The following is a 17,101-nucleotide window of genomic DNA, read 5'->3' on the forward strand; positions in this document are numbered from 1 at the left end:
CTACGGCACTATTTCGTTCTAGGTTTGTATTGTCGCAATTACACGAGCTGGTGCAATTTATCTTAGTCATGTGAGCTTCAATTCGTTGAGGTTAACCAGACGTTCAGGCTCAGGGCTTGATTTGTATGTCACATTGATTCAACATTTCCCAATAATCAACAAATGTAAAAGTAACCCGCCACGGCTTTTGGTCGTATTGCAATGAAGTTGAAACATCTTTATAGTCTACATTTTGTATTGCATTTCAGTCTGCCATACCTATTATGCGTTTCGACGTCAACAAGAATATTGGTTTACATCGAAAGTTAGTCGAAACCCATTCTGCTGCATGTATCGACTCTGTGCACAAAGTTATGTTGTATCAACCAATCAAGAAAAGACTTTGTTAACGAGGCGTAAAAGTTGGAGGCGAAATGGCTTCGTGCCGACCACAGATGATCGTCTGGTGATGAACATCTGGTGAAACTTGAGCAATTGTGAAACATTATAATTTATAACTTTTATTGAAATAGGCTACTGTTGTGCGTGTTACCCTTGCCCAGGGGTCACCAAACTTTTTTCACTGAGGGCCGGATTGCTGCGAGATTAACAGCTGCGGGCCGGATGCAAATTGCGAAAAGATATACAACTATTTAGAATCTCCATTGACTTGAATTAAGCACAATAAATAACAAAGTCAGCGGTGGAATAGCAAAGTTGTGATGAAAATCGAAAGGTTGCTGGAAAATTTATCCCCTGCTGTGATACACTACAGGGCATCGTCCTCTTAAAAAAACATTACATCTTTCCAAATTTGGCCTAGGCTGTCCCCATATGTGGTGGCCTAATGATTTTTCTTCAACAGTTGAAGTGCAGCTGTTATATCCGCAGCACGTGGCGGGCCGGATGAAATCAGTTTTCGGGCCGGTTCCGGCCTGCGGGCCGTAGTTTGGTGACCTCTGCCCTAGCCAAATGTTTTGAAGGTTTAGACTGTAAAAAAAACTATTAATTTGTTTTCTTAGTGATTGCTTTTGTATCAGGTAGATCGCCCATTGGAGGAAGTGTCTTAGTACCAGATCGCCTTTTCCACTTTTAAACCTTAATTTAATCTGCAAAAAAATCTCAGAATCACAAAAGGCTACCTCCATCAGATACCACAAAAGTCTCAGTTAAAGTGGCCAGATTTTTTAGAAATTTTCAGTCCAATTGCTAGGCCTATCAAAAAATAGCCCAACCACTTCATGCTAAAAATAGTCCAAAAAATGAATATTTGAATTCAAACTGACCGCTCAGTTGGTTAAGCGCTTGACTACACAAATAAAAAATCTTTAGGATCAAGCGGCACTGATTCAACTCTCGTGGAATACGTTTGAGCAACGATTTCCATTTAGCGGAACTTGTATAACTTTTGCATTGTGTATATTACTTGCATGTTTCAAACATGTACTCTGTTCAGTGTTCCTGACAAATAAACCATTAATTATTATTTATTTGCAATCAGACTCAAAGTCCATAGAATTCAAATTTTTAACAGTCATCACACAAAATATCAGACTAACACAACATCAAGCAGGCTACATCAAACAACGTACAAAATACTGTTGTAGTGAATATAAAATGTAGAATTAAAGTAGCAATCAGAAGACATAACATTGGGCAAAAGTGGATTAATTGATCTTTTGCAACGTTCTACAAATGCATAGCAATTTTTTCTTAATAGAGCATCAAATGTTAACACGTCGTTCTGTAGGCTACCTGATACACTCTAGCACTGTCGCATCTCGACAAATTGTGGATAATTCTGTACGAGTCGTTGTAAGCAACTCGTATGCGATTTAAAGTAGAAGTTTTATAGTTACACCATAGTTGCGAACCATACATTGGCATACAATATGATTGGTACATTACATTTTTAACTTCGGTAGAGCAATTTCCAAACTTGGACCTAAGCTGATTGGCAGCGACATAAAGAGATCGCACTTGCCTTTTAATATCTGCGTCATCACTGATGGTATCATCAATCAGTATACCTAAATATTTCACTTGTCCAACAAATTTAATTTGTGTATTGTACATAATTGATAGAGCATAGCTGTGGATGGACCATGATATTTCAGTCAAGTCAATTTATTTTGTTTCGACAGCGATATATATTAACAAACAAGCAGAGTAAATGTAATTGTGAAAACAATACATTGCACTACCGTTGGTTAGATTATGGCGCAATCAGGATGGTTGCGAAAGACCATAAGCAGTCATCTAGTCAGCCACCACCCCAATTTAGGATCAACACCCTCGTCCTTAAGGTCCCAAACCGCTTTAGATATTTGTGTGCTATTTTGTTTTGACCTATCCAGTATCCATGAAGGTTGAAGGAACATCTGTAGTTGGAGGTTTCTTAAAAGTCGTTTCGCAACAACCAATGTAATTGGAACCTTAGGGCCGTTATCAATAGTGGCTTTGTAAATAACATATATTCATTGTCAAAAAAACCTTGTCAAATAAATGGAAGCAAGTAGGCTGCAATAGAAACTAAAAAAGCTAAACAAAGCAGTTAATTTAAAGAAAATAGAGCGTTGTACCAGCAAACACCTATAGCAGGCCTACTCAACTGGCGGTCCGAATCCGGACCTTTTAGGTGTTGAAGGTGGACCTCGGGCTTCTGGAAGAATAACCTCATTGCCACATTTTAAGGCCTCTTTAAACAGATTTCGATAGGAAAAAGCAATTTTTTGTGATTATCCAAAGAGCTGGGGGCTTCGCTCCCAGACCCCCCCCAACGCTTTGCCGTCTTCTCTGATGTGCGATCCACACAGCTACACTACAAAGAAACACAATACATTTTTTCCTTTTTTATTTCTTTGTTTGTGTCAGACAAAAATCCAAGTCGTGTTACATAGGCTACTACCTGAAGAGTGTTTCGGTACTGTAGGCTGCGTGGTTGCATATGAAATATTCACCGGACGGCAAAAATATTCAACTTGTCGAAATGGACCTTTGCTAACATTAGTTGAGTAGCCCTGATCTATAGCATTGGCCCATGACACAAGAAAAGGATTCACAGAGAATACAAACTGACATGAATAAACTAGTAGCTCCACACAAAGTGAAAATTGCACGACTTATAGACTTTTTTTTATTTTTTAAAATACAATGTCTGAAAAGACATTTGTAACTGCAGATAAAATAACAAATTCAATCATTTCGTAGCATAACTTTTCTCAAAAAATTCACACTTTCCAATTGGCGGGAAATTTACGTTTCGTTACAATCCAAAATAAAAAATAAAATCAATTCTCATTGGCTTAGTAATCATCACTCTTGAAAACCATTATCTCATCCGCAACTCTCTACTTTCATTTCACTGCACTGAAGAGATCGGTAGGCACTTTGACATAGGACAGTTTTCCTTGCGAATCAGCTGATTTCAATCATGCGACTCAGCACGTGATATTCTGACCGATCTACTCGAAAGATTTTTGATACAAAGAAAATTAAGTAAATGTATCGCCACAAGCAGCGTGGCCTAATAGGTTAAGGTTAGGGAATAGTCATTTCGATTGCGTAGGTTTGATTCCCACCCTCTGCTAATGTTCTTTTTTTCTTCTGCAACTGAACTAAGTGCAAGAAGGATCTCAATGACTGTAATCAATTGAGTTTATAAGGAAAATTATCCTACCTTTCTTAACCAATGCGCCACGGCGCAATGGTGGTAGCTGGTTGGCACGGAAAACTGTCCTATGTTAAAGCATAGTGCCTACCGAAGAGATCCTTAAGATTGCTACATTGGCTTCTTTCCGCAGTTAAAAATGTCTTATTAGACATTATTTAAAAAAAAGAAAGAGTCAATAAGTAATGTAATTTTCGATTTGTTTGGAGCTACATGTACTTGAGAAGTTGCTGATATTTTTTTATTCAAATCAGTTAATATTTGAAAGAAATAATAAAACGAAATGAATCAAAATTTCTATGGAAACATTTTGCTCACAAGAATATCTTCTATAACTTTAAAAATGTATCACTCATTTACCAGTGTCAATACAAAAGTGAAGTTCAACACAGTTCAATTTAGTTTTGCAAGAACCACAGAGCAGCTTTACAAAAGCAATCACGTGATATTTGCTTTCATACGCGCCGACTTCCGGGGGGCGGCGCCCCCCGTAAATTTATGGTTGAGGGGCAACAAAAATGGCTATTACAAGTGGTGTTTCAAAGATAAAATACTTGGCGAAGTAGATTTACATTATTTATTTTAAACGGACAAAAGAATGCCAAAAGCGAAAAACAGCCTACGTTGCTCTTGCCCGCAAAACAGCAGCTGATCGCATGGCTTTCTCTGGAACGTGAATTACTACTGAGATGCGCAAATTGCGCATGCTCAATGCTCACAGTCACAGTGCTTATCTTCCCGCGCGTGAGGACAACTTTAAAGTCAAAATGCGTGGTAGCGAAAAAGCGAATGCGAGGTTGAATGTTCATTCTCATTTCACGAGTTATCCAAACGTCCGTGAGATTTTCTGTGACTTCAAACATGAAATCGATTTTAGCAAACTTTATCGAGTTGAAACTACGACACACCGAACAATTACGTGAATACAGCTTAAAGAAAAAATGCATTTTTCAAAACTGTCATCCATGTTTTGCTTCAATGAGCACTGTATTGATGTATATATTTTCACACTATAGACATCAAGAATTATGAGAGAACTGCACTACCGGTATTCAATAATAGACTATAAAGACATACGATAAAAACAAAAGAGAAAACAGTTCGCCGTTGTTAACGCTTTGAAGGTAAGTAATCAGCAGAACGAGCGAAACGAGGTAAATAAAACCGATAGCGGGTTTTCACTCTGCTTGAAATCATGATTTTTTGCGTTTTATTTCGATAACTTCACTGTCTTGATCGTTGTTATTCACTCGCACGAAAAGGAAATGAATCGGCTTGTTTTCCAACTGTTCCAATTATGAGCTAACAATATCAAAATGTTTACGATAATGCGTACTGCATGCGTAAAACTTTAAATCGTTTCAAGCAGCGGCTCTAATAAATTCGGTTTGCGACCTAGGTGTCAATATAAACAAGACAGTAAGCTTAAACAAACACTATTTTAATTGAGTAATATGGTTATGATGTCATTACCTTTCTCGCCCCCCAATGTTTTTTGAAAAGTCGGCGCCAATGTTTGCTTTGACACCGATCTCCCGATCAAGACGATTGCCCCTCTAATAAGCTTATTCAAACAGAATATGAAGCGCGTTCCGACCAGAAAATCAGTCCTTTTTGCACTGATTTGAGGCTATATTAAATGTTAATCTCAAACGAATCTTAGACTCGAATTAATCTAAAAAGAACTGACTTGCTGGTCGGGACGTAGGCCTTACTTTGTAAATGATGCGTAAAGCCAGCCTTTTCACTGAGCATCAGCGTTAAGTTTTACTCAGATTTTTTTTCGATTAGAAAAAGAAACATTGTTCCTACACCACTCACTGCAAACAATGCTTAAAGCTAACTTATCCTTAGCAATGATTTTGCAAAACTTAGTTACATAACATGAATTCATTTTTGCACTCAATGTACGGCTATAAAAAGAAAAATCAGTGCTTTGCTAGAAAATAAAAATTAGTAAACATACATCAGTTATCTTCGGGGTCGCATGCGGTCCTCAGTCTGCACGTTTTACGGTTTAGTGGGCCTGAGCTAGTCAGCGTTAAAAATTGTTAAAGAGCTCAACAGAGAACAGATACCAAACACATTAAATTAATACCATGCTGTATGATACAACAAACTGGTGCGTGTGATTGCAGCTGTATTCCTCCAAATCAACAGCATGAGGCCTACTGAAGGTGCCACAGGGAAACGGATTTTTAATCATATTGTTAATAATAAAGATTCCATATGCGTGAGAGCGGCTATTTTACACCTAACTGGCTTGAAATAAATTATTATTACATATAAAGAAGAACACAACAATCATTGAAATGAACTTTAGGCATAGTGTGGAGTGCAAAAATTCCATTCAAAAGTAATTGTCAGGCCGGACAGGCTGCATCAGTGCCTAAGCGAACCTGCATAAGCATTCAGATCAATATTCAACAAACTTGGCTGTCTTGTGTACAAAACTGAAGGAACAATCTACAGGATAGCGACCGGTAATTGATACAAAAAAACCAAAGTTGTTGCTCCTGTTTCATGGATATCACATTTTCGTTGCCTCATGATTTAACTGTCGCCTGACGTAAAAACGATGTCAAAAAAGGCTTTTCCTGGTGGGAAGTTACTGTTGTATCAGGCTGTTTGTTGAAGTGGCGGCATGCAGCGGAAATGTGACGTCGGCATAAATATAACTGTTCTTAGTTGAGATAAGATGTCACTCGACAGGTTAAGTTGAAAGTTTTCCAACGTTCATTTTGTGGATGTCACAAAACTTCAAGAAATTCCACATCCTCAAGATTCCAATGTTCGAACTCGACGTGCTTCATGACTCGCTTGTTTACGTCTACAGACGTAGAAACAATGTGAAATAACGACTGATTTTCTAGCTGGTTCATGATAAGACGATGTCACTGTAAGACATCACAATTTCTGGACAACAAACACGCAGCTCTCCATGACAAAGCTAGATAAGATTGGGGATGCCCGCAATCCTGCATATAACACCATTGATTTCACATAAATCAAACAGCGAGCTTATAAAACCAACGATCGGCATTCGCTGATGCAGCTCACTCAACAGCAAAAAATCCTCTTCGTGGCAGCAATCTTCCACATTGATGCTCACTCACAGATTTCTAGACTAGGTGAGTAGATATCTCTGTGGTCACTTTCAACATCGTATTGCTTAAAAACCATCAATTGGTTGTGCTTGCTACGCTTTATTTTTGATGGTTTCATTTTCTTCTTTTTTGCATAGCGCTGACCTTTTTCATTCTCTTTCAACTCTATTTTTCATGGGGTCTCAAACCTGGCCAGCATTACCATTCATTGAAAGAGATATTTCTGCAATTTTATAGCTTTAAAAACCTGAAAAAATGCACAATTATATTAACAAAAACACAAATAGCTTGTTTACATGCTCCAGTAAATAACAGTTGTTACCGCATTGACACCGAGTTATCGCCGAATGGAGTAGGCAAGGAATCAATGCAAATACCGCAATGGTTTTTATTCTACGTAACTTGCACGACAAAACATACCAGGCGCACTGCATGAAAACAAACCACAAAAAACCCGTGCTACCTGTCCCGGTTAACTCATCACACATCATGACAGTGATAAGATGCTCCGCAAACAACATCAATGCAAAAAGAAAAAAAAATCAGATGCGTTGCTGTACGTTCATTTACAGGACGTCCAACTATGTTTGGGCAGTTGTTGTGAAAAGTACCACACCAATAAACTATGCAGGCACAAATAGCAACTTGAAAATGCCCAGCTATGCAAGTAGATGATAATGCAAAAAATAATAAGGTCTCGTTTACACTATGTTTATAAAAACAAGAAAAGCGATGTTTTATGTTTCTGAATGTGTAAACGAGTACGATAAAATAAGAGCAATAATTGGGATTGAACTATGCAAAACGACAAGTATATAAACTCAGCTAAGCGTCAAATAAAATGTTTCATGTGTGAAGCATTGTACAAGCTAAACTGAGACACCATTATAACCATCTTAGCCTTACAAATTCAGCAACACGTTTTTCTTGCAGGGCAGATACATGTCAACCTTCCAAACGTTGTATCAGCTTGACATACATGATCAACATTGAGAAATGTTGAAACAACGCAAAAAAAAAAACAGAAACAAATTTTGGTCTATTGAAAAAAATCTTATGACATCTTTTAGCAATTGCAGCAAGAAAACGAAGAAACATACAAAGTAAACACAGTCAAGCATCTGGTCACAGAATTATGCACGAAAAATCTACCGATTTTAACATGAAATAAAACTGTCATTGAAACTGTCATTGAATAACGTTTATAGAAATTTTAGTTGAAAGTTCAGAGAAACAGAAGCTTTCGTATACGTGCAGAAAACATCAACTGCTACGAATTAAACAAGTATATATTATACTGTACTTCTTAATGACACAGCAGAGGATTCAATGCAGGAACTAGCTTTCTGAATATTAATCACACTACCTTCCATCACTATCTTAAACGGTGGTGAAAAAATGCGCAGAAAAATTTAATATCATTTTCAAGTTTTCATCACAGCGGAAGATTTACTATTTGCACATTACGCCAGTAGCCAAAGATTCTTATTTTCAAACTTGATAGTTAACTGACAAGTCATTGTCTGTTATGTGCCATGTATACGATACGAGATATTGCAATTCTAGGTCTTAAAATATATATAACATTAAAATTTAAAAAAATGATCAACCACAATACTACAGCGGCTTCCTTTCGACTGTCGGTCTAGAGCTCTCATCGATCGCCGGAGCAACCTATGTTTGTTAAAAGATAAGTACAACTGGCAATGAAATTCAATATAATTATATCTTGAAATCTCTATTAACAATGCTATGGGATGTCTGCTACAACAACAACAACAGAAAAAAAATCAGCAAAAGTGAACAATTGAACAACACAACTGGTGGATTGAGCTCAAATAAATTGTCGTCAATCACTGTAAAAACAGTAAAAGCAATTTTAAGGCGGCTCCACCAAAACACCCGTGACACTGCTCACTTTTTCAAGCTTACAAATGTTTTATCTTGACAATGATAGGTTTTTTTTCAATGCCACAGAATTGAATGATATACAATATGATTCCATGCATTGCATGGTGACAATTAACGCACATTTTTTACAAATTGAAATATTTGTTGCAATGCTGATGTTGCGCATGTCATACCAAGGCATAGCTTTCAATGGGTGAACAAAACTGAATAAAAACATTACTATAAAACATCAAACACTAAACGCACATGACATAAAGCCTACTAATTGTTGCTCTTCAAATTGCACTTTCAAATTGACTAGGAATAGGATATAAGTTCTTTGAAATATGGTATTCAACAAGACAATGACTGGTTAAGGCACATAGTGGAGGGTGCATAAGCAGGCTAATACCACTGAAAAATATATTACAACCCACAAACGATATGTATGAAGGTTTATAAAGAATAACTAGTGTTTGTTTCTACAATAGCAAAATTAGCGATCTATATGTGTCGTCATGGTTGCTATGTATGCTAACATATTTTCATTGCATCGATGTGGACTCAGCTTGGGGCAAATTAACAACTTTTACATTTGAATACAACGTGTTGCAGAAATTTAACACAAAATTGTAGTCTGAAACAAGTTTCTAAAATAACAACTGAGCAACATATATGAAATAGATTACACAGGTAAATTTTATTTCTCGTTTAAAATATTTTTGATAATCTTGTTGACGTCTGCAAATAACAATTAATTAATGACTCAACAACTGGTTTCCTTCCACAATCCACATGCACTAGTTTTTATGCAAGTCTAAATGTTTACGTTTTAGAGACTTATCTAAAAATCTTATCTACGCTGTGTTAAACTAAAGTGAACAAAATTTCAACATTTCAAAGAGTTACTCATTTCAAAGAGTTAATTCAAGCTAAGTGAAAAGCAAGTCAGGTCAGTGGTGTTCAATATGCGCAGTGATTTACTTTCTCATAGTCAAGCAGACAATCAACAGAACATGAAATCACTTTATCTAACCAACAGCTACAAATCATGGCAAATTAGATTTGTTGCTACATGAGATGGTATAGCATTGCAAATAGTGGAACAAACTTATACTTCAGCCTTGTTTTCAGACATATATACTATTGATAGTAGTGCTAAACAATCATATACACAGTAGGCTACACACTTACGTGAAAATCTTTATATAATCGTATGACATATCTAGTACTTTCAATAACTTTTTATAGTATACTAAAAAATAGGTGAAAGAATATCACATCTGCACTGATATGTTATAAATTCAGATACTGTATCTTAAATTTTTTGCAACAAGCATTCTTAAATATTGTATTGTGAAAATACAAAAAACAATTTAACAGTAAAACTTTATGACTGTACAGGAATGCAACTTGTGCTGATTAGTGTGTGCACAATTGCGGTGATCCCATCTGTTGATATTTTAATATAATGTACTGTATAGTGTATACTATATATATCCGAAATCAAGTACAAACTGAACAATCCTTACAAATCTACGAGCATCAATACTATAGATGACTTAGTTTAAATGACCACCTTGTTAAGATGTTTACTGCTATATATAGTAGTTTGCAAATGCAAACCACATGAAATTTAAATTATAAAATTAAGAGGCCTTCAGCTCTTTAAGGCATTGCAACATTTTAGAACTTCAAGTAAAATGTTAATCTTTCTACCACAGAACACAAGTCAGGATGTGTAAAAACTGAAACAAAAAGGCACAAAAACGAGTGTGTTCTAATATCATTTTTTTAATGATTGCACCACAGGAAGAGGGTGAGCCTCTGTATTGAACACCCAGTGGTTTATGTCCATCAAATCATCTTCAGAAAATAGAAGAAACAAATACTTGAGAGTTTCTGCCATAAAAAAGCTTTGTTGAACATCATCATATGTTGGACGGCTTGCATACACATCTTTTAAACCACTAAAACCATTTTCAACTTGACAGCTTCTCTTCAATGCTTGTACAGCTTCCCAACCCCAATCCCGATACTTTTGATTTTTGGTCAACCGCCACATGACAAAATATGTTTCCACAACTTCTGGTCGTAAAATATAATATTTTTCATTGGAATGCAATGATACAGCTTCCTTTGAGCCTGAAAAATGAAAAGCTTCAGGCCCAATTTTTGTGGTGGCACGATCATAAGATTCATGGCATGTATGTGCAATTTCAGCGCCAAGCTTCAGGTAGTGTTCTTCATCTCTTGAACCTTTCGCACCCAAAGCAAACATTCCACCTGCAAAGCATGTCAAATGACCCATCTTTGGCTCTAAACGACCAGAACGCCATTCACCTAGATAAGTTAGACCACCAGGAGACTTCCCCATGACATGCTTTTCAATAGCCTCAACTGCACTGTCATACATTTCACGAGCTTCATTGTCCTTTTTGCCAGTTAAAAGCCAAGATTTTAGTAAGTATTCATAAAAACTATCTCCAAGAGCTCCAACAGATACATGCCTTTGACCCCACATCCCAGTTTGTGGATGTAGGTAATTAGGATACAAGCCACTAGGCTTATCGATATTCTTCAAAACTTGTCGAATTTTTTTGACTTTTTCCAGATATACAGGATCACCCGTGATTTCACTGAGCATTGCAAATTCAAGATGAAGTGTTCCCATTTCAGATAAAATTGAGCTCCCTCCAGATGCCCAGCCCCAGTTTCGCACTGAACCTGTGATCATGTTTACCATTGCATATGGGACACCGGTTTTAGAGTTAAAGGCAGGCAATAATTTATCAGCTATTGCTTTTGCTTGGTTAGCAAAAATTTTATCTCCAGTGAGACAATATGCTGACAAAAAACCACCAACAAAACGAATATTAACTTCAAACACTGAAACATCAGTCCGAGAGTTCATTTTTAGATTTTGAACCCAATCTCTGGCCTGCTGAAACTCATCCTTCAACCCCATGATATAGAGAGTGTCCAAAGAATCTACAATAGTGGCTCCAGTATCAGCACTACCAAATATATTAGCTGAGTGCCGCGATCTTGAAATAGGCTTTAGTTCATTGGAACCCCATGCATATTTACGATAACCTTCCCATGCAAGCTTCATCATGTCTCTGACAGTGTCACGCTTTGCAATTATCTCCGGGTCAGTGGGAGCTCCTACTGAAGAATTATATGGAACAATATGATCAATAGAAAACTTCTCATTTTGTATTTTTTCGATTTCTTTTGCATGCTCTTGCAATGCCAGTTTCTTCTGTACTTTTTGTTTTCCTTCTGCAATGTCTTGTTTTAATTTTGAAAGTTTATTTGCTTCATTAATAACAATCTCATGCTGGGCTTGATATTTTTCAAATAAATTTCGTTGCTTTGCATCTTTTGGATTGAACACAATCTTTTCAGCATGAAGAATATTTTCATTTATATCATTTTTTTGCAATTTACGATTTTTTTCAAAAACCATATCCGAATCATCATGACGATGTTCAAACAGTGCGTTTATATCCACATTTTCCGATTTAGGAAGCATAAAAACTATTGTATAACAGAACATAGCAACTGCAGCCAAACACACAAACAGCAATAGCTGTTTTACTCGTATTACAGGCATGGATACTGGTTAGTATTAAAAGTTTCCAGATAATGCTGAAACTGAAATACAGTATTTATTTTATATATTGTTTGGAGTCAAACTTGACCCCAGTGTGTCTATTACTCGAATGGCAAGATTCTGCAGTATAATAAAATTATTTATTTGCCGGCAAAGAAAAGGTGGTTCATCGCAGAAACTGCTTCAAGCAATGAACCGCCTTCTTCTCACCAACAACTAAATCAGAAAACACTGCCAAGCCTAGTCATTTGTGAGAAAAACACAGTGTGGTCGAATTTGACCTCAAACAAGATTGAAAGAACAACAAATCCATGGTGATGGTTGACTTAATTTATAGTCATGCATTCAAGACAGCTAAATACCCTTAACAACAAAATTAAACGATTAAAAACTTTTTAACACAAGCACTTGTGCCTTATGGAAACTTCCCACTGTGGAGTTCAATTTAACCTTAATTGTAGTGTAGAGTATATTTTTTGTTTGTTTATCTTTATCCTGCATTGCGGGAAAGCGGACTTGAGCGCTATGCATCGGTGTACGCCTTCCGACGTACACCTGACCCACGCTGCAGCCGACGGCAATGTCTGTTTCCGGTTGTCTACTCTACTTATGACTTAAATTTGGTACTAGCCTACCCAACCCATTACTCGAAATCGATCACTGGGTAGAGGCAATTATCGTAAAGTTTCTTGCCCAGAGAAACAACAGCAAATGCGGGTGGCTGGAGTCGAACATGCAGGCTCTCAACTGCGAGCCCAACGCGCTAACCACTCGGCCACTACTGCCAAGTTTCAAACTTATGAAACATCACACAGGAACAATTATATATCTTTAGTGCACACTGCACAGCTGCTTGCTCTGGAGCGGTGTCAAAATAGCTAATCTCTTTTCAAGCATCTTTATTCTTTAGACACCAGTTCCTATATTTTTTATTCAAATATTGCTACACCGCTGATGAGTTGAGCCTCATGAATGAAAAATGTGTCTTATCGCTGTCAATTCTTGCTTAACTCGAATGTCAAGAAACATTGGTTTGAAACAAAAGTCTATCCAGCTACACCGGGTGGCTATATGCATATATGTTCCTATTATTTCAACATTCCATTATTTTGTATTTTCTAAGGAATCTAAGCACAATGTCAATTACTCTGGAGCGGTGTCAAAACAATGTCTTTTTGATTGTCTCGGGATGTTCTCACCATTTAACCAAGCAGTCGACAACAATGTAGAATTGATTGAATCTTTATCCTCGGACTGGGAAAGCTTCTTGCAGAGCTTAATCCTGGCAGTTTCGCATACTTGTAGACTTGTAGAGGCTTTGAATCACTGACGCAGGCCCGGTCACCGAGATTGACAGATTGAAGTTTCCGATTGTTGCAGTCTTGTTGCCGGGGAATTATTTCATCCATTAGATGCCACTGAATGGAGAGCAGTCCTTAACGTGCGTTGCTCAAGCACACACCCCGAGAGTCGAACCAGCGCCGCTATTGATCTTGAAGTTTCTTCGTTCCAGAAGTGACGCGCTAACCAATTGAGCTATCGGGGCGGCTTGTAGATAGATGTTAACCTAAAAAATGGAACCAAATTCCATGCTTGATGCTTTAGGTATCGTACTTTGATAAAACTTAATGAACTTTATTAGCCTCTTCAGTCTTCACCTGAGCAGTATGTATTGATCGGATGCCTGCGTCCCACTCCCACACCATTGGACATTCTCGCTGGCATCCAACTAGCTGAGCTTCGTCGCAAAGAAGCCACTCTGTCCCTCGGTCGACGAGCACTGGAGCCTAACCACTTTCTCCACCACAAGATCTCTGCTCTCCCAAACGAGCACCCCCGTCAACTGAAATGGGTGCAACCTAGTTCGTACTCTCAGTTCAGACCCTGAATAGAGCGAGAGAGAAAAAAAAAAGCCGAAATCGCTGATCGCAGTTGGCGGAACAACGGAGTTGCGCGTCCCGTTATGTACGGTAAGCACTTTAACGGCAAAATTTCATTAGAGGCCTGTAAAACCTCGAGCCAATCAGAAGCTACGTTCTCTGTGACGTGAAATCATAAAAAACGCGCAAAAACCCAAATGGAAGACATTTGCAAAATTGCATTAGTTTCATAGCTGGCGGTGTGACGACATTTGCATTAGCTGACATTTGCATTATTAGGTTCATAGCAGGCAGCGTAGTGCAGGAAAACGCAAGTAGCCCACATCATGAATGATCATCCTGAAACTCAGGTAAGGTTTGTTGCAGTTAAGTCAGATCTATTCTTCAGGGTAAACTATTAATACTACAAAAAGTGCTTATATTTGATTTAGATCTTACAGTATGAGTACTGAGTAGGCTATATATTTTTACTAAAGTAGTGGTATTTGAAGTTCAACAGTTGTCAGCTACATGGCATGTGGTTGCACTGTGTTTATTTGCCAGCGCATACAATTATTATTATTGTTGTTGTAGTGGTTCACTTCTGTGGAAGATGGCATTATGAAGTTCATTGAAGAGTACCGTATGCAGAGAAAACAGCAACAAAACTTCTTGTTGCACAGAAACGAGCATATGGTATGTATGTTGTTTGCTACATAACATCCTACAAAATTCATACTGAACTGTAGAGGTTTACCTTTGTTGACAGTAGAAATTTTGGGTGCAACCTAGTTCGTACCCTGAAAAGATCGAGAGAAAAAATAAAAAAAGCTGAAGCCACTGATCGCAGTTTCCGCAAACATTTTAAAATTTTCCTCCTTAAAAGATCAAGAGAAAAATTACCACAAAGCCGAAGTTGCTGATCGGAGTTTTCTTTTTTCCGCAAACATTTTAAAATTTCCGGTAATGATCCTTAGAGTTCGCCAAAGTCGCTGATCGCAGTTTCAGCAAACATTTTAAAAGGGTTAGGGTTAGGAAAAGATCAAGAAGAAAAAATTAAAAATAGATGAAGTCGCTGATCGGAGTTTCCGCAAACATTTTAAAAGGGTTATGGTTGATCGGAGTTTTCGCAAACATTTTTAAATTTCCGGTAAGGATCCTAAGAGTTTTTGTTTGTTTGCGGAAACTGCGATCAGCAACTTCGGCTTTGTGCTATTTTTTTTTCGATTTTTTCAGGGTACGAACTAGGTTGCATCCAAAATTTTAAAGTTTATTTAGCCAGGCTATAATGTTATCATAACTTGTGTAAATGTTATCTTTTTACGGCAATTCGATGTATTGGTTTTGAAGTAACGTTTTTAGAAGTACTCAATTTTTTCAAAAAGTGGTATCTTCACTTTCAAGTGGCATAAAAATGTAGGCTAACATGTCAACGAGAAGTGCTTTTATCAGGATTTGAGTGTTGCTACTATCACCGCATTATGTATATACCACGAGTTTTTTGCAGATTTTTTTATGAAGTAGATTGTGCAGCATCCACTAGGTTCTGCTGAATGGACAGTTGTCCTTTCGATGTGTTGCTCAAGAACACATCTCAATAGTCGAATCAGCGCCGCTTGGTCTTAGTAGGGTGCTTAATAGGGTGGAGTGAAAAAAATAAAAATCACTAATTCAAAAAACGTCCCCTCTCAATAGTTGCCTTTGGTCCCAAAACTAAGTTTAAAAGTGGTTTTGGGAAGTTGCCTCGAATACTCAGGTGACAACCTTGACGCAAAGGTCATGCGGGGGTCAAATCCCATAAAAATGCCATAACTCTGTGAGCGGTGATGCTAGGGAGCTAATTTTGATGTCAAAAGAAGCAGAATGTGCACTTTCCTATCTGTCTCAAAAGAAGTTTTTTTCGAAATTTCGCTAGATATATGGTTATTTTCACAAAATGTAATTTTTGGGTCAAATATGAATAACACATAGCATTATGCACAGTTTAACATCACCATAACATAATCACTCCACAAGAAATCAGCATAATGAGTATGATATATCTCTAACCAATGAAACACACATTTGAGTGGCTTTAGAGCAAGCACAGGATGGTAACAACAAACAAATATAAAATTGGGTTTCATAATATTACAATAGCTTAGACGACAGACGTTAAATGCCAGTGTTATGCAGGGGGAAATGGTATCGGCAGGAGGACCTAAGATTGAAATTGCTTTTTGGTATTGTATTGCTTCATCAGTTTTCGTGACCGAATCTTTAGCCTGATCAGACCGTCACGTCTGTTGAAGCCAGCTATTGCTGATGAAGCTTCGGTTACAAGCTTTATGTGGCACTCCACAGTTTAATTATGGCATGGGTTGCGCACAATGAGCTTTTCTTCTTTGATTTTTTCGATGTCGCAGTTACTCAGGTGTCGAATTTCTGGTGGTTCGTTAGTTTGGTCAGAATTTAAGTTCACAAGTTTGTAGTAAGATTTAGCATGAACGTTGATTGCTGGAACATTGAATTTTCTCATATGGACAGAAGCTACGGATTCTTCCCCATCGGCTGGCTCGTTTTGGACTGGTGCTGCTTCGCTTTCAGGCACTTCATTTTCGATTGAAAATTGTTCAATGACCCTCTCAAACTAAGGATTTTGTTCACAGCTAAATGACGAACTGTCTCATCATCATCTGCCAACATCCCAAGAGAATGTTTTCTTGGTGCGCAAAGAATGCATTTCGCTTAAGGACATCCAGTGCAATCTTCTTGACTTTATTGTTCGGAAATTTGACGACTCTTTGTAGCATGTTGAAGAAGTTTTTCAGGCCATCTGTGATCGTGTGGTAGTGCTTGATTTCAAACCATGCCGGAAAGTAAACTCTAATGCAAAATTCTACGATTGTTGTGAATGTTGTGGTCGTTGTACAGAAACATAGAAACGGGGTATGTGACAGGCCAAGGTCAGCCAACTTGCATGGGAAAGTCCTCCAAC

General features: G+C 37.6%; 1 protein-coding gene across 1 annotated transcript; it reads right to left on the bottom strand.

Annotated features, from left to right (window-relative positions):
* Positions 1 to 6,976: 6,976 nt before the first annotated feature.
* Positions 6,977 to 12,265, bottom strand: LOC145772468 (mannosyl-oligosaccharide 1,2-alpha-mannosidase IA-like). The gene has a single exon (XM_082584348.1). The coding sequence runs from the start codon at positions 12,263 to 12,265 to the stop codon at positions 10,433 to 10,435; it is 1,833 nt and encodes a 610-aa protein (XP_082440474.1). The 3' UTR covers positions 6,977 to 10,432.
* Between the last annotated feature and the right edge of the window lie 4,836 nt (positions 12,266 to 17,101).

Source organism: Aplidium turbinatum, chromosome 1, assembly GCF_918807975.1.
Source record: "Aplidium turbinatum chromosome 1, kaAplTurb1.1, whole genome shotgun sequence".
Lineage (NCBI taxonomy): Eukaryota > Metazoa > Chordata > Ascidiacea > Aplousobranchia > Polyclinidae > Aplidium > Aplidium turbinatum.

Excerpts from the sequence above, each read along its gene's own strand:
- LOC145772468 (XM_082584348.1), bottom strand. The coding sequence starts at position 12,265 with ATGCCTGTAATACGAGTAAAACAGCTATTGCTGTTTGTGTGTTTGGCT.